The sequence below is a fragment of the Dioszegia hungarica genome, assembly GCF_025882075.1.
Source record: "Dioszegia hungarica strain PDD-24b-2 chromosome Unknown MKK02contig_8, whole genome shotgun sequence".
Lineage (NCBI taxonomy): Eukaryota > Fungi > Basidiomycota > Tremellomycetes > Tremellales > Bulleribasidiaceae > Dioszegia > Dioszegia hungarica.
In genome coordinates this window covers 1,973,731-1,990,126 of record NW_026515770.1, presented here as the reverse complement: position 1 = coordinate 1,990,126, position 16,396 = coordinate 1,973,731, and the positions used below count along the sequence as shown (strand labels likewise).

General features: G+C 56.9%; 6 protein-coding genes across 6 annotated transcripts; 3 read left to right on the top strand and 3 right to left on the bottom strand.

Moving 5' to 3' along the window:
* Positions 1 to 63: 63 nt before the first annotated feature.
* MKK02DRAFT_44460 (pyridoxal phosphate-dependent transferase) lies at positions 64 to 1,614 on the top strand (the record flags this gene model as incomplete). Its single annotated transcript, XM_053092939.1, has 6 exons — positions 64 to 186; positions 231 to 509; positions 556 to 789; positions 841 to 957; positions 1,001 to 1,273; positions 1,321 to 1,614. The coding sequence occupies 6 exons, from the start codon at positions 64 to 66 to the stop codon at positions 1,612 to 1,614; spliced, it is 1,320 nt and encodes a 439-aa protein (XP_052945536.1).
* Positions 1,615 to 3,203: 1,589 nt separating this feature from the next.
* On the top strand, positions 3,204 to 5,553 carry MKK02DRAFT_26373 (uncharacterized protein; the record flags this gene model as incomplete). Its single annotated transcript, XM_053087183.1, has 8 exons — positions 3,204 to 3,271; positions 3,320 to 3,407; positions 3,473 to 3,509; positions 3,566 to 3,853; positions 3,899 to 3,990; positions 4,117 to 4,977; positions 5,025 to 5,327; positions 5,380 to 5,553. 8 exons carry the CDS (start codon positions 3,204 to 3,206, stop codon positions 5,551 to 5,553), a joined length of 1,911 nt encoding a protein of 636 aa, XP_052945535.1.
* Positions 5,554 to 5,754: 201 nt separating this feature from the next.
* MKK02DRAFT_24677 (rab-GTPase-TBC domain-containing protein) lies at positions 5,755 to 8,092 on the bottom strand (the record flags this gene model as incomplete). Its single annotated transcript, XM_053086917.1, has 11 exons — positions 5,755 to 5,925; positions 5,982 to 6,077; positions 6,125 to 6,252; positions 6,334 to 6,516; positions 6,561 to 6,753; positions 6,810 to 6,926; positions 6,975 to 7,045; positions 7,099 to 7,386; positions 7,432 to 7,762; positions 7,829 to 7,927; positions 8,003 to 8,092. 11 exons carry the CDS (start codon positions 8,090 to 8,092, stop codon positions 5,755 to 5,757), a joined length of 1,767 nt encoding a protein of 588 aa, XP_052945534.1.
* Positions 8,093 to 8,488: 396 nt separating this feature from the next.
* On the top strand, positions 8,489 to 10,611 carry MKK02DRAFT_44457 (uncharacterized protein; the record flags this gene model as incomplete). Its single annotated transcript, XM_053092938.1, has 3 exons — positions 8,489 to 9,859; positions 9,907 to 10,018; positions 10,067 to 10,611. 3 exons carry the CDS (start codon positions 8,489 to 8,491, stop codon positions 10,609 to 10,611), a joined length of 2,028 nt encoding a protein of 675 aa, XP_052945533.1.
* A 210-nt stretch (positions 10,612 to 10,821) lies between these two features.
* On the bottom strand, positions 10,822 to 14,321 carry MKK02DRAFT_33107 (uncharacterized protein; the record flags this gene model as incomplete). Its single annotated transcript, XM_053088653.1, has 11 exons — positions 10,822 to 11,258; positions 11,303 to 11,439; positions 11,493 to 11,624; positions 11,672 to 11,992; positions 12,045 to 12,457; positions 12,647 to 12,720; positions 12,821 to 13,216; positions 13,262 to 13,398; positions 13,449 to 13,583; positions 13,635 to 13,949; positions 14,014 to 14,321. 11 exons carry the CDS (start codon positions 14,319 to 14,321, stop codon positions 10,822 to 10,824), a joined length of 2,805 nt encoding a protein of 934 aa, XP_052945532.1.
* A 484-nt stretch (positions 14,322 to 14,805) lies between these two features.
* Positions 14,806 to 16,333, bottom strand: MKK02DRAFT_33106 (uncharacterized protein; the record flags this gene model as incomplete). The annotated part of the gene is made up of 6 exons (XM_053088652.1): positions 14,806 to 15,236; positions 15,285 to 15,427; positions 15,477 to 15,611; positions 15,667 to 15,827; positions 15,954 to 16,014; positions 16,041 to 16,333. The coding sequence occupies 6 exons, from the start codon at positions 16,331 to 16,333 to the stop codon at positions 14,806 to 14,808; spliced, it is 1,224 nt and encodes a 407-aa protein (XP_052945531.1).
* Between the last annotated feature and the right edge of the window lie 63 nt (positions 16,334 to 16,396).

The window sequence follows — 16,396 nt, the reverse complement described above, 5'->3', positions numbered from 1 at the left end:
TCCAGCATCTAATAACAGCTAAACTGATCTCGACAAATCTAATCTCACCCAACTCATCTAGCCATGCCTGATCTTCGCCTCCTCACCTCCGCCGCGTCCAACGACACGCTCTGCGATCTCCCCCTCAAGCAGCTGGCTGTCCGTACACCACCTGCAGCTTGGAACATCCGTGTCTCTCCAGCCATCGTGAGTATTCCGTACAGCTTTCGAAGACCCATGCTGATCTCCAGGCCCTCTCCCGCAACCCTATCCGCTCCACCATCGCATCCGTCACCTCCACCCCACCTCAAACTACTAAAGCACCCATCAACCTCGGGCTCGGCGATCCCACCTCCTACCCTCTTCACCCACCACCGCCAACCACTTCCGCTGCTATCATCACTGCCGTCTCGGGCGAGCGGTCGAACGGCTACGTACCTGGCGCGGGGACGACAACGGCGAGGCAAGCTGTCGCGGACTACCACGAGAGATGGGACCGCGTCCAGTACGATGCTGATGATATCACTTTGGTAAGTCTTCAGACTCTGAAGACATCGAGTCTGGCTGATCGTCCAGACCCACGGTGTCGGCCAAGCTCTGGACATGCTCTTTTCGGTCCTCTGCCCTCACTCGCGCATCGAGCAGACCAACGTCCTCCTCCCTCGCCCTGTCTTCGCGCAGTACCCTATGCTCCTGGCGAATCTTGGCGTCGAGGCGAGGTTTTACGACTGTATTGAGGAGAACGGGTGGGAGGCGGATCTGGACATGCTGCGGAGTCTGGTAGATGAGCGGACCCGAGCTATCGTCGTGGTGAGCCGGTCTCGCATGGGCTTTTTCACATGAGTCACCGCTGACTTGCAGACCAACCCTAGCAACCCTTGTGGCACAAACTTCTCAGCCAAGCACATCTCGGACATACTAGCCGTCGCAGAAGAATGGAAAGTCCCCATCATCGCCGACGAGATCTACGGACACATCGTATGTCCTCACCTATCCCGCCCAACCTATAGCTGACATCCAGACCTGGTCCACTCCCTTCACTCCCCTCGCCTCCCTCTCCAACTCCGTGCCCATCCTCACCCTCTCCGGCCTTTCCAAACGCTTCCTCCTCCCGGGCTGGCGAGTCGGATGGATTGCGCTTCACGACCCCCTCGGCGTAGCTGGACCTATCCGAGAAGGGCTCGCAGTATGGGCAAACCGATACTTTGGACCTAGCAGTCTTACCCAGGCTGCTCTGCCTGAGATCCTCCTGACTCCGGACGCATGGCACGCCGAGGTCCTTGCGAAAGTCAAGGTGAGCTCCTCTCTCCACTAGATCATGGCTCAAGCTGACTTGCTCAGCTTAATGCGGAGATCATGACCTCATCCATCAACCAGATCCCCGGAATATCCTGCGTCGCACCTACCGGCGCGCTTTACATGCTCGTTCGTATCGACCCCCTCTCCTTCCCCGAATTTACCGACGACGTCGACTTCTGCGCAGCGCTCTACAGGGAAGAAGCGGTGTTTGTGCTCCCGGGACAGTGCTTTGAGGCGGTGGGGTACTTTAGGGTGGTGTTGGCGAGTCCGGCGGAGATCATGAGGGAAGTAGGGGTGAGGTTGGCGGAGTTTTGTGCGAGGCATCGGGTATTGTAAATGTAGTCTGGTCTGATCTCTATGTATCTATATATCGAGCTCGCTCAACCAATGGGTCTCCGGCCGTTGACACTCAGATGACCACCAGCTGTTCTTGGCTGTAAGCAGTACATGCTGGATACCAGCCGCTGAGACTGCGCAGCCGCCTCACGAGGGCCAAAGTCAGACAAGTGATCTGTCAGAGGTCCATACCAAGGAGCCATAAGCCAGTGTGTCGGACCTCTTCATCGAGCGGCAAAGACAGAGACTCCCCGTAGATATCTCACATAATCCCCGCCACATAGCCACAATGTATACGCCATCCCACTTTTGTCGAGCTGTTCTATTTCTCTTCTCTCGTGTTTCGTGCTTTTGTGCCGCGTGCACTCTCTATCCACCTCCTCACTTGTATGACCCCTTTCGTCCCCAAAGTCGGTACTTTTGCTTTCGAGCCGTCGGTAAGCGCTAGCTGGCGGACCGATCCTGCAAGTCGGATGAGTTCATGGATCGTGGGTCCGTTGGATCCCTCTGATGCTTCGTAGTACTCGCCGACACGCACAATCGCGTCGAGAACATCCATCGCCGGCTGTGTTCGGACGACCAGTGTAGCCAGTTGTGTGATCGCTTGGGCAGTAGCAAGTGGCAACCTCTCATCCGCGTAGGTCTGCGTATCCTTGCCTATCATCCACAGCCTGAGCAGGAGATTGGGCGTGGCTGGTAGGTTTGTGGGTGTTTTCAGCAGCTTCCTGTAACTCTCAATGCTGGTAGAGATTGAGTACGCCGTTCCAGGTGTAGAGAGGTATGAGCTTTGGCGGAGGGAAGAGCAGAGATCATCCAGTGCCGAGTTGCAGGACGAAAGTGCATTGGTCTCATCCTCGCTGCTTGCTTGGGGGGAGGTGAGCTGCTGAGCCGCTCGAGTGAGCTGGTAGTGGTGTTCAAGCGCTTGGTTGAGCGCATCAACATCGATTGCGGTCTCTGCGACAGGGTGGGTGTCTTGCTCCGATTGGGAAGCTTAAGGGGTATGAGATGAAATGGACAGTCGGGAGATCTTCGGCGGGGACGCAGAGCCAGGCTTCCGCGATGAGGTGTTGAGGATCTTTGACAATCTTCTGGGCAGTCTCATCGTATCCAAGGCGAAGACAGTGGAAGAATCTTATCAAGGCTGAAGCAGGTGAACACAGGTCGAGAGCGAGCGGGGAACGAATGCGATACACAGCTTACACCGTACAAAGGATCGCGGGCAGAAAGGAGCACCTTTTTAACGTGTCTCGTGTACTGATGATATGCTACCGACAGCGAGCTCAAGCACATCTTCTTCAGGCCTACGATCGCCTATGGCGAGCCTGGACCAGCCCTGTGGCTATAGAGGGTGGCGAATTCATCGTAGCGGCACCACTGACAGCGCCGCATTCCTTAACTTTATTTGCTCCCGCTACTGAATCTGCTTTTTGAACCAAGCGAGTCCCGAACCAAGTTACAACCTGTACCTCTCGTGTACATATCGCTCTGGACATCCTCATAACATACCAAACCCTTACAGTCGAATCAGACAAGACGTCAACTAGCGTCCCATCACTCGGCTACCAAGATTCGCAGCGATCTAATCCACCATGCCGTTCGCAGAATCCCATGACCTGCCCGAGTTCAAGGCGTGGCTCGTCCGCACGCTCGAGCCAATGTGAGCTCTGTCAGAGAAGAAGCGCTCGGACATCAGCTGACCCTTCAGGTGTGATGCCGACCCTGTGGTCATGTCGGACTATATCATTGCGCTATTGAAGCATGAGGCGAGCTACACTGAAGAGCAATGGCGAGATGTGAGTTACCCATCTCCAGGTCATGACTACATATCTTTGTCATGGCAAGAGCTGATCATGCTCAGTTCATCACTCGGGAGCTCGCCGATTTTCTCGAAGCTAGTACGTCTATGCACGCGTTCGAGGCGCCCGCTGCGCAGACAGGCGCTGATAGGCAGAATCCGCACCATTTGTCGACCTCCTTTGGCAGACCCTCTCGACCCGGTCTTTCCTGGCCACTCCTCAGGTCTCTATCGCCCCCTCAACAGCAATAGCCTCACATCAGACTGCGCAGATAGCAGCCGCTGCACAGTCAGGTGACTATCCCGGGAGCGGACCAAGCGTGGTATCGTCATACCGACCACCAAACGCAAATGCGCCACCTTCAGGCCCATCCCGGATGAATGGAGCTGGAGCGGGGGAGGTACCGGGTGGGCTGCGGAAGGGGATGTGCTTTGACTATCATAGTAAGCGTTCTCATCGGGGATGTGGACCGTTGCTCACGAGGTCAGATCGAGGTTTCTGCCTTCGAGGTGTAGCTTGCAAATACGAGCACTCGGACGATGTCATCATCCCATCTGCAGAGATGGGGTTCCCGCCATTCGTACCCTCCGGACCTTCTGGGCGCGGTCGAGGCCGAGGCGGACCTGGAGGACCCGGACCGTCCAACCAGGGCGGCCGGGGACAACAGAACGGGCGGGATGTCCCACCACATCAACAACAACCTCAGGCCGACTTCCCCTTCGGCATGCCCTTCCCTATGCCTGGTTTCCCGGGCATGCCCGGTATGCCAGGCATGCCATTCCCCTTCTTCCCGGGGATGCCCGGAGCCCAGAAGCACAATATGCAGCAGGAGTCGGAGTTCTGGGGAACTAATAAACCGCCACATCATACGGAACGTACCTCGACACTTGTCATTACCGATATCCCCGTCGTCAACCTCTCGGTACCGGCGATCCGGGAATACTTTGCTGTATTCGGCGAGGTCACCAATGTGGCGCTGGAGGCGAGGACAAAGCGGGCGATGGTCACATTTGGGTCGAACCGGGAAGCGTACAACGCGTGGAAGTCGGACGAGGCGGTATTTGGGAGCAGGCATGTCAAGGTGCTTTGGCACCGCCCTCGACCAGGCCAGGGCGAGGCGGGACAGAAAGCGCTGGAGGCGAGCGCCGGTCTGATCGATAATCTCAAGAAGATGGAGAATGGGGATAAGGCGTCGATCCAGGGTGCACAGGCTGCCAAGCTGTACGGCCCAGAGCAGAAGCTGCGGGCGACGATACTAGAGCTGGAGCAGAAGGAGAAGCGGCAAAAGAGGGAAACGTTGATGGCGGAGCAAAAGGTCTTGCTAGCGCGGACGAAAGCGGCAGACCAGGCGACCAAGCTGGAGATCTTGAAACGGTTGAAAGAGGTCGCGAAGGAGATGGTGGAGCTGGATAAGCCGAAGGAGGTGGCCAATGAGGAGGATGTCGATATGGACATGAAGTCGGCGCTGGACAGGGATTTGGAAAAGCACGGGATGGAGAGTGTGGGGAAGCGGGATGAGGAGGAGCTTTTGAAACTCAATGCTCAGTTGACTGCCTTGAAAGAGAAGGTGCGTTTGGACTTCCTGTGTACGATTGAGCGGAGCTGATAATACAGGCCAGCGCACTAGGCGTAGCATCCACACCATCTCGATACTCCCCATATCCATCTCGTGGAGGCGGTTTCCGCGGACGTGGCGCTCCCCGAGGTCGAGGCTTCCGAGGACGCGGTGGCGGATTTACTCCTGGCCATCTCCAGCTCGATAATCGTTCTCGGACGGTCATCATTGCGGGAGATGGTCTTGCGTCGGCAAAGCAGAATGTCAAGGAGTGGTACGAGAGCCATGGCGGGAACGTGGAGGATGCGTTGGGTGGAGAGGGATGGAAGGTGGTCTTCCCAAATCGAGATATGGCCGAGAGGGTGAGCTATTACGAAGTTGCTATACTCACACGAGCCAAAGCTGATACCTTAGGTGCTGGCCATGGGCGTAAAAGAGATCCCGAAAGTCACCGGCGACTTGCGCATACAGTGGGATACCGAAGCGCCGGCATATGGGAATGGCGGTATCAGCGCTCCTGGCGGCGGCGAGCGGGATGTGGAGATGGGCGAGGACTCGCACCGCGGGGAGAGGGAAGATGACGAGTAGGCGCACACTTAAGGAGAGACCATGAGAAGCAGTAGGAGCATCTAGAGATGTATCAGAAGGCCCTGCGTGGCAGACCGAGCTACATGCTGTGTGATCTTGGGAGGACTGAGTTCTCATATATGATTGCCTGATATTTTCCGGAACACAACCTTCCTTTGTTGCGATCTGTTGTATGTGCTCCAATGCTGCATGCCCGCCGCTTCATCTCCCCAGCATCCCAAAGTTCCCGCCGTTCGACTGCGCCAGATTCGCAAAGTGGTTCTCGGCGCCCTGCCAAACCGTCTTCAGCACGTATGCTTCCGATAGGAGGAGCTCGACGTCGTGATCTGTCCACAGATCGGTCGGGAGGCGCTGTAGGAAGATGATCATCTCCTACGGACATCAGCTCTTTCCTTTTTGTTGAAGACTGACGGCCTAAGGGGACCTACCTGGAAGTCCATCTCCCGCAGCCGTTCCGAGTACTTCACGAGCAAAGCGGAGCAGACGTAGAGGTGAAACTGTGAGAAGGCGTCCGTCCCTTCTGCCTGACAGGTTGTCAGCTACGGCCTTGAGTCAGATACAAGGAGCTTACCAAGTATGTATCCCACATTCTGATGGTGCATTTTACGCTCATTTCGCGCATCAAGAGACAGTTCATCCATCTGAAGGCAAATTGCAAGAACTCGACGCCTTGATCCTCAAAGTGGGCTGAAAGAGGGGCTAATCGTGTCAGTCCGACAACTCTTTGCTACCTTGAAGGAAACAAATCAAGAAGCCTTTATAAGGACAAAGAACACTCACCATCTATCCGCTTGACAAGCTCGCTCATCCGCTTGACAAGCCGCTGTATACCCGGTTGTTGTGAGATGTAGTTGTCTTGTATCCCATCGAGCAGTTTGGAGAGACACCAGAACGTATCCGCTTCGATAGCAGAGAGGACTGAAGGTGGTAGGTGGGTGACGTCAAACAGCTCCGGGTCGGTATCTGCCTGATCAGTTTTGCCCGGGCCTCAGCTAAGAGACGCCTACCGATATAGGCGCTGAGAAAGACCTGAAAGAATGGGCAGACGAGGTCGTTGATGCCCTGTACATATCCGCTGGCGGGATGACGGATTGCCCAGACGTATAGGATCCGTTCGAGCGATCTTTGGGCGGTAAGACAGGACCAGAGTGGCGCGCCTGGACGAGTTCGCGGTACGTCGATCTCTATTTGATGCCAAATCTGCGGTGTCAGTGAGCTACACCAGACTACGGATCTCAGAGTTGATCTGGACGCACCTGTTGATCCAAACCAGCTATTCCTCGGGCGAAGTACTGGTCCACCAACTGGGAGTACTCTTTCCGCTTTCGAGACAGGGTGGTGAGTCGAGGCTGAGTAGGTAATGGAAGATAATTCTGGAGAGGGGTCAGGTATGCTCTCTGCGTGACAGCCTTTGGACTAACCAATAACAGCTGCCAAACGATCGGCCTGACTTCACTAGGTGTGCCGGACCAGGCCAGTCTTCTCAGCTCAGCTGTTAGGTAAGCAAGCACTTCAGACAGCTCGAGCCGAGCTACAAGTACGTACCCAGATCAACACCGCCCCCGTCCTCCGCTCTCCCTTTCAAGGCTTTCGCAAACCTCTCTCTCCTCCGCTCAGTCCTCACGCTTCGCTTCCGGTCCAACTCTTTTCTCGGTGGGGCCTTCAGAGTTTGAGTAGAAGATCCGTTCCGGTCGGGATTGAGAGTCTGGCGGGATGACGAAGAGCCCGATGCCGATGTAGGTGCGAGGAAGGGGAAGTTGGAAGGGGGCAAAACGCTCGTCGGGGTGGGAGGAGCCGATATCGACAGAGAGGACAGTAATTGTAATGGATCTGCTTCATCAGCTACTCAATATCAGACAGATCAGCAGCAACAATTACCTCGAAGAACGTCCTCAACATCCTCCCGGACCGCTTCCGCCCCAACCTTCTCCACAGGGATAGCAACCACCGGCTCCGCTTCCGCTCCGTCGACCAGCTCCCATGCTCCTCCTGGGGGCAGCTTGGCCCCTGGTGCTTTTGCCGCCATGACCAAACCTGGCGCCGGGAGAGATGCTCCCTCCGTACAAGTCTTTGCCGAAGACAAGATCGGGCGGACGATCACCGGCGGGGAGGACGAGTCTGGCGGCTCAACGTGCTGGAAACCGCTACTCCAGCTCGTACTCGCCGCGACTCCTGACGAAGTGGACGAGCTGATCCGATCATCCCCGGTCTTGAGAGGTGCAGTCGTCCGTATTGGTATCGCCCTTGCCGAAGAGTGGGATTTGGTATGAGAGACCCTCCGCCTGGAGGGGGCGCCATTGCCGGTACCCGGCTCGTCATGATCCTCCTTATCCGAGGAAGAGTCCCATGCATCCTCCCAGTCCGTCTCGCGCGTCTGGTTCACGCTTAGAGAGGACACACTGCGAGCGTGAAGAGCCCGACCATTGCCGTTGGAGATATTGGAGTTGACCGGGGAGGCGGCGCGGGAGAAGGTGGGGGCGGCAGGCAGGGCGGCAAGTGGATTGGCCGAGTGGGGTCGAGTAGGTGGCTGGAATGGCATCGTAGGGGCAGACTGCTGCTCGCGCTGCTCGCTGGGCCTGTAGCTGGACCGGGCGAGCTGCTATGATGGTGGTAGATGGATGTAGAGATGAACAGCGTGGATGTCGATGAAGGAATGTGAAGAGCCAAAGGCTGTTGATTTGATGTTCCATTCATCATCTCGCTCACGCTATCCTTCATACATATCAACCGCTCCCTAGATTGACTACAGAGACCACTACTGGCTACAGGGAAGGGAACGTCCGACCGCTGCTTACCAACAGGCGGGAAGACTATTCGCCATATCGAGCTTCAGACACCTGCCCCCTTCAACCCCACCACTTCACCGGTCTTGTCGATCCTCCTATGGCCAGCCTCCCATCCTCCGCGCTTCCGGCTCGACTCGCACTCCCCCATCATGCCACCCTCACCTCGTCCTCTAACCCCTCGGCAACCAGATGACCTCGACATGACGGCCGTCTCAGCCGAGCCTTCCCCTCGTAATCCCCCAACCTCGCCAGTTCGGTTCGCAACGAGCAAGAACGCCTTTGGGCTGCACGCTTCCCCATCGTCCTCGTCCACTTCTAGCACGAGGGAGGACCGGAATCTGCTCGTGGTGGAGCAGTCTCCACCTATGGGCTCCACTCACAAGCCACGGCTGCGGCGGCCGAGTATGCTCAGCCTGGCGCAAAACGCTAGCTTTGGGAGCGAGAGCGAAGGGGGTGGCGATGAGATGTCAAACACGGAGGGAACTGGACCTGGCCCACCAGTATCAGCGCCTGCGGGTCCTGCTGCTCTTTCGTCCTCGGCGGAAAATCGTGGTGGATCACAAGCACACATCAACCCCTTTGCGCCCACGTCGCTCCGGTACCCACCTCAATGGGGATCGTCAGCATTCACCCTTCGCAGCCAGCAGGAGTCCAGGACGAATCATCCCACGTTCGAGGGTCTCAGCACGACCACTCCTCCCACGGTAACGCCAGCTATGATGCCGGATCAATCGGGACCGGAAGCGGACATGGAGGACCCCCAGCCAAAACCGCCGCTGCGGTGGGTACCGAGCCATCTCCAGACCGCCTCGGCCCGTCGGAAAGGCAAATCTCGGATGGAGGATCAGCTCATCATTGATCCGTCTCCCCAGCCAGAGCTCCACCGACCACCCTTTACCGGTCGTCCCCTCCCCGCATCCCTCCTCGCTACCCTCATGTCCGAGTCAGCTCCGGGGGATCATGAGATCCAGTCTGAAGCCCGGCTTCAGCGTCTCATCTCATCCCATCCCCGCGCACTCCCCTTTACCCCTCGTGCATCCCGGAGTCAACGCGGGCGATTTCCCGAGACCGTCGGTGACGATGAGGATGACGACGACTTTCCGAATCGTCGTGCCATTTGGGCGGCTCGGGCTTGGACAAGGCGCGACAGCTCGTCCGACTCGGATTCGGATGACATGCCGGTGGACGAAGGTCCACCCGAGCCGGTCAATTCGGCCTTTGCCGCGGGGATGGATATGGACAGGTTGATCTCTGGCTCGGACTCGTGGCCGCACCTGAGCGACTCGGGTCGGGTCACCCCAAGTCTAGGAGGCGGAAGCGGGAGCGGGACTGGCTCGGCGGGATATCCGACCCCGCCGAGTAATGGTCAGCCGTGGGATAAGTCCAGGTCCGCGAGGATGAGCTTTTCGGCGGGGCTGGTGCCCAGTCCCGGAACTGGGTTCGGGTTGCCGAATGCTTTCGGTGGATTGGGGATGGGGACGGGGACGCCTATGGGTAGTCCCACAGTGGAGAAGCTGGAGGTGAGCTCGATCTGATGCAGCTTGATGGTGTAGCTGATCATGTATAGCTTGCTGCTTCTCCGGGCGCGCATTCGGCCATGTCAACCGCGAGTCCAAGTCTCATGCAGTATCGCGAGTCGAGCGGCGGCTCTGCATCTGTCCGACCTGGAAAGAGAAAAGGTGCGCATCGTCTGCTCATGCCAGACTCGGACTTGACTAATCTTTCAGCTCAAGTGGACGACCGGTTTGACCCATACAAACGCCATCGCGGCTCATCCCCCTCCCTCCCTCCGGCCACCGGCTACCCCATGTCCCCATCCCGCCCTACCGCAGCCATTCCCATCCCCCCTTCACCGGGATACAACCTCTACTCGACCATGCTCTCCACCTCCACGTCCACTCCGGGCCAAGGCGGTCGAGAGCAAATCAACCTACGCACAAAGGCGAACCACCCATATACTCGGCCGATGGCAAGTCGCTCGCGAGCGGCATCACCAGCCCTGTCGATTGGATCCACTTCGGGCAGTCTGGGTACGGGCGGAGGGGGACTAGGGAGCGGGAGAGGGTCTTTCGCCCTCGGTGGAGCCTTCAACCAGGTGAATAATGGTGGGCCGGGAGTGCCGGCGCCAGCACTGGGCGGACTGGGACTGCTGAGCCTGGCTCATCGGGGAGAAGAGGTGCGGATGATCAAGGAGGATAGGGAGGGTGAGGAGGGAGAGGATATGGGGAGGACGGATTCCGGCATGGGGAGCGAGAGAATGGAAGAGGATTAGGATGGCATGCTGGTCAAGCGGCACAATGGTAAGAGGTACGCTTATGTATCTATAGCAGATTACGTGAAGTCGCTGGCTTCGACTCGCTACACTGACTGCTGTGCAAAAGCTACATGTTGGACTTGCATACAACTCTCTAGTCGCTCTCCGACCGTCGCCGCCTGTATCCTCACCACCGTCGGCTCAAGCTTACAATGCTGTCTAATCTATCTACTCTGTCCTAAAATCCCAAAACTCCGACCGCCCCTTCTCCTCAATCATCGCATTCTCCACCTCCAAATCCCTACACTCCACCGGCTCCTTCTTCACATCAACCGCCCACGACACATGTAGCGTCTTCATGCGATTGATCCACTGACATACCCGCAAAGCAGCCTCCGTCCGGTCGTACATGTACCATGGGCGATTTCGTTGTCCCAGGCTGCGTAGGGCGAGCTCGTGGTAGTGACCGATGAACTCCATGGGCGAGAAGTCGGTGATCCAGGTGGGATTGGCGAGTCGGCCCAGAGGGTGTTGCTGGTACCCGTCTCGCCGTCTCAAGAGGTCGAGGTAGTGGATGTCGGGTAGGGGGTCGGGGTCGAGTTCCCACTCGCACTCGTTGACGGGGACCTCGCCTACAGTGAGTTCGAGTAGGCAGTCGCCTTGTACTGACTGTCAGCTGGAGAATCGTGGTACAGATGAGTAAGCTTACAATGCAGGATCTTGGCCTTCTCCCAGTTGGTCGCGCAGACCGAGGAGGAGATGTTGTCCAGTATATGGTAGGCGGACTTGAAATTGCCAAAGAATGACCGAAGAACAATTGCGATATTGATGTTGAGTTTGACAATTCTGATCAGTAAGCTTTACTGAGTCATGTGATCGACCGGAAGATGTCCACTCACAAGCCGCCCAGCCCAAGCACCCTTGCCTCCCAGGGAGCGATCCAGTACTCGCTCGGATACCAAGGTAGGAGTACCTTGATGGCGTGGACGTAGTTGGACACTGCTCCAGGTCCGTCATTTTCCTCCGCCGCTCTGTATCATCAGCCACTTGTGAAGTCTCACACGAGGTCTGGGCTCACTTGTCGCCTTTATCCTTGTAGCCATACGCCAGATCCATCGACGACGCAACATTGAGATCCGGTGTATCATTCAGGTCATACCATACCGCCGTGACGGCCTCTCGGATAGGCTCGGCTACTGTGTGGTTGAGTCCGGCGACATTACAGGCGACCATGAGGGATTGGACTTGACGGAGGTATGGGATACGTGATGCGAGTTGAAAATAGACGGAGGTGGTTTCTTGATAGGCGGGTGAGGTTTGGATATCGCCGGCGTGTTCCTCGTCCCTGAGCATATCTGCGCACCAGTCGGCGTATATGTCCTGGAAGATGGGTCCCGCCCTGTAGCTCTCAGCTGCGCGCTCTTCTGGTCAAGGTTGACGTTCAAGCTTACCCTCTCATCACATCCTCTGCTTTCGCGATCTCCGCCGCGGCACTCTCGTATATCCCCATAATGATCGCTTTTGCATCCCCTCTCGCATCCCAGTCCGCACAGAATAGGGCAGCCCACAAGAACTTGTGTCGCGACTCCTCGCCGATAGGGAGCCGCTGTACCGCGAAATCGCACCGTTCCTCTTCATTTGCAATGACGGTATGATATGGCCGATGCCGATGGCGACGGAAATGGGGTGAAGAGGGGTCGAGATCGTAGTGCATCCATCGGAGGTGTATGGTGAGGCCGCGAGAGGACTCGGAGTAGATCGTCGCCTTGGAAGGGGAGGGGTTGGGGGTCGTCATGGGGTTCGACCTGGGGGAGGTCGCGAGGAACGCGATGAAAGAGGGTGCGGGCGAGCGAGGAGATGAGGACTCATCTGGAGATTCTGGACATGCTGTTAGACTTCATCTAGACGCGGGTATCGTAAGCTTTGAAGGTACATCTAGTTGGCAAACGAGAGATGGTGCTAGCAGAGTGGAGATGGTCGTCAGGTCTTCTACCGTAGCGGAAGCTATGACGCGTCGAGTTCCGTGCGTACGTTTCGTCGTGTTTCAGCTAACGTGATCACGTGAGCATGTGCTGTCTGTTCTGACGGTGACTACACGTTCGCCACACTGCCAGGAAGTCTTGGAGACTACCAGTCAGTACAAAGGTAGCAACTGAATACAAAGTACAAGAAATTATGAAGTGGTATCCTTCCTATTCCTATCAGACTTTCCAGTCCTGCATCGGACCATATCCCGACCGCCGGAGCGCGTTATTGGCCGCCAGGTCGCCCTCTGCATCGTCTTCCGCACCCTCCAGCTGCTCCTGAATCACCTGGTACCACTTTATCGAGGTGTGCCACTTGGCCATCGGGGAGTCCGGCTTCTCCACCTCGACGCGTCTCCTGGCCCTAGGCCTGATCTGTGATCGTTCGTGGTCTAGATCGCATTCCGCTCGGAGCGCGAGGTAGTGCTTCGAGAACCGCTCGGGGGAGAAGTCGCCGATCCAGGGCTCGTCCGCGAGCTGGCCTAGGGGCGTGACGAGGTATGTGTCTCGTTTGGCAGCGAAAATAGCGGCCTGGTCGATAGGATCGGGTAATGGTTTGGCGCAGGCTGCTTGGATATGGGTGGCGCATTTGCTCTGGACTATCGGTGTCAGCAGCATCCCCACAATAGGCGGATATCACTCACGATGCAGTATCTTCGCCTTCTCCCAGTTGGATAAGCATGCCAGCGATGATATGGTTCCCAGTATCTGGGCTGCGACGCCGTAATTTTGCAGAGCATGCATTGCGACCATCGCGAGGTTGATATTGCACTTGACGAGGCTGCAGTCATGTCAGCGAAGATGCATAATAGTCGGGATAATACGACTCACAGTCCGCCAACCCCGTTCAATCTTGCCTCCCAGGGCGCCATGTAGTATTCGGACGGAAACCAGGGGAGGAGGACCGTGATGGCGTGGACGTATCGGGCGACAGCTGTACCAAGCGCCACTGTGTTCGTCATATGACTGAATGGTCAGCATCGATCAAATTTACCTTTTCGCGTTGGAGAAGCTCACCTGTCCGCTTGCTTCTTGTGCTCGCGCGCAAACATGACTGCCTCGCCCAGGCTAACGACTGGCGCGTTCAGAAGACGATAATGGAGATCCTTCATGGCCTCGCGCAGCGAACCATCGACTTTATTCTTGTATTCCATAGCTTGGTAAACGAGAGCGAGGCTCTGGACCTGGGCGAGGTACGGAAGGCGGCAGGCGAGCTGGTAGTAGACCGCCGTAGCTCGCTGCCAGAGCGGGAAGGAGTATATCTCGGCCGTCCCATCTGCAGCCGGATCGATCGGATGAGCTTCGTATACTGGTTGGAAGAGCTCTCCAGTACTGTTACATCAGCAGTGTACAGGACCGCCGCGTGAGGGAGAGAAGGGTAGAAGCGTCGACTCACGCGAGCATCATATCCTTCGTCTTGTCCACCAGGTCCTGAGTTTTGGTCAAGATCGCATCTGTTATTTGCGTCTTCCCCTTCGGGACCTTCCAGTAGTCTCCTGGGCAGAGAGGTCTCCAAAGGAACTCCCGACGCGCCTTGGGTCCCTTGGGCGTTCGCTGTGCGCCGAGATGATAGCCTTCAGGCGCCGAGCTGATCGTGCCGTCCTCCGGTCGAGGGGGTCCATCATACATAGTGGAGGATGGATCTAGCTGGATATGCATGTACCGAAGGTGGAGGGTAAGTCCAGGAGAGGTGCGGTCGTACATGGTGGAGCGAAGGGGCTTGGGCGTTGTGATGGCGAACGTTGGTTGACTGCGGCTGACGAAAAGGGAGGCGGGTTCGAAGCTGAAGAGGTGTGGGCTCGCTGTCTTTGTGTCCAGAGCGAGGGCTATGCACAGTGATAGAGGGGGTCTATATACACTACTGAAAGGTTTGATTGAGAGAAAAGAGAAGAAGTAGAGCCGCGTTGACATGGTGCGGAGCCAGCCCCGTCCTCGACTGTTGAGGCGTTGATCCGTGCGCATTAAGGCACGCGTTTCATCCTGTTTCATGAGGCGTACCTCATGTCCCCCGCATTTCCCTGATAGTCTGCTTAGCGTGCTAGGAGGGTGTGAGGTCAAAGGAGAAGAGAGGTTGTACAACCTGCTATGAGCTACAAGCAACATATCTGAGGAATAAGGCTACAACAATCAAGCTCATACGTCCAAACTCCCCTAGGCCTGCGTCTCTGCACCTCAACCCCGCCGGTGATCACACCTCCCCACTGGTCGCTCCCATCCGCCTATTATCTGCCGCCAACTCATCGTCATCATCCTCATATGCCGCCACCATTTGTACTCCCCACTCCTCCTGCAGCTTCTCCATCCTCCCCAGCCAGCTCGCCATATGGATCGCCCCGGCTGAATCGCCACGATGGTACCACCGCTCTTCCCGCCCGGACGCCTTTCCGGGTAGACGTTTCTTGAGGGCCTCGTAGTGCGAGGCAAAGTGCCTCGGGGAGAAGTCGCCGACCCATGGCTGATTTGCGAGCTGGCCGCGGGGTCTGCGGAGGTATTTGGCGCTTTGGGTAAAGAGGAGGGACGAGGGGGACATGCCTTCCGAGGCGAGCTTGCGATCGACCAGGTATGGCTTCTGATGCTTGCAAAGGCGTTCCCGATGATCTTGAGAGATCCGACCCTGTACTATCTATGGTCAGTTCGAGCCTTATCGTATGACGGTGCGATGCTTACGGTGCAGAATCTTCGCCATTTCCCAGTTGGTCACGCACGTGAGCTGAGCGGTCGACTCGAGTATGCGATATGAGGTGTCCTCCATCCGGAATTTGGGAGACTTGAATACCGCTATCGCCAAGTTGATATTGCACTTGACAATGCTTGGGCGGTCAGCAGGGTCGCTCGGAGTGGAGGCGGATGTGTACTCACAGACCGCCTACACCGCTAAGTCTGGCCTCCCAAGGAGCCATGTAATAATCAGAGGGGAACCAAGGGAGAAGTTTCGTGATAGCCTCGACGTAGAGTCTGATGGACTTCAAATGGGTATCGTTTACGTTTAGCGCCCTAAAAGTGGTATCAGCTCATCTGCTCCTCAAGATTTGGTGATGGAGGAGCTCACTCGTCTCCTCTCTCTTTCAGCTGTGAAGCCACCTTGAGGGCTTGCTCCAGACTGTGGAGCTCGGGCTGACCGACCAGCAGCTGGTATACCGTGCTGATCGGGCCCGGACCATCGGATAGGAGAAAGCCGATCAACGAGCAGGCCATAATGAGGGACTCGATCTGACGGAGGTATGGGAGGCGGCAGGCGAGTTGGAAGTAGACTGAGGTAGTCTCTTGTCAGATGGGGAAGGAGAAGATGTCGCCGTTGTAATCGTCATCCTCGAGAGATGCCATGGAGTGGCTGACGAGTATGGGATGGAGGATCTCTCCGGCCCTAAACTTGGTCAGGATCTCTCTGCGACGCGACCTAAAGCACAACTAGATTGGACTCACGCTAACATCATGTCCTCGACCCTTACGATCTCATCCGCGACCGATTGGGCCATTTTGATCTCGACGAGAAAGTGGTGATTAAACGCGTGCCTCAGAGGCTCCCAGAGGAAGTGATGCCGAGCTTGTCGTCCGACCGGAACCCGCTGCGACCCGATCTGATACTGCTCCCGGATCTCGACGTCCTGATCGTTCTCGACCTGATGCGGCTGAAGGTAGTCGGAGGAAGAGGGGTCTAGGTTGTAGTGCATGTACCGGAGGTGGAGCATGAGACCGGAGGAAGCTGGCTCGTACATGGTGAGAGGATTTGGTCGAGTAGGGTTGTCGATTACACGAGGAGCGAGGCGGAGGGTTGAGCG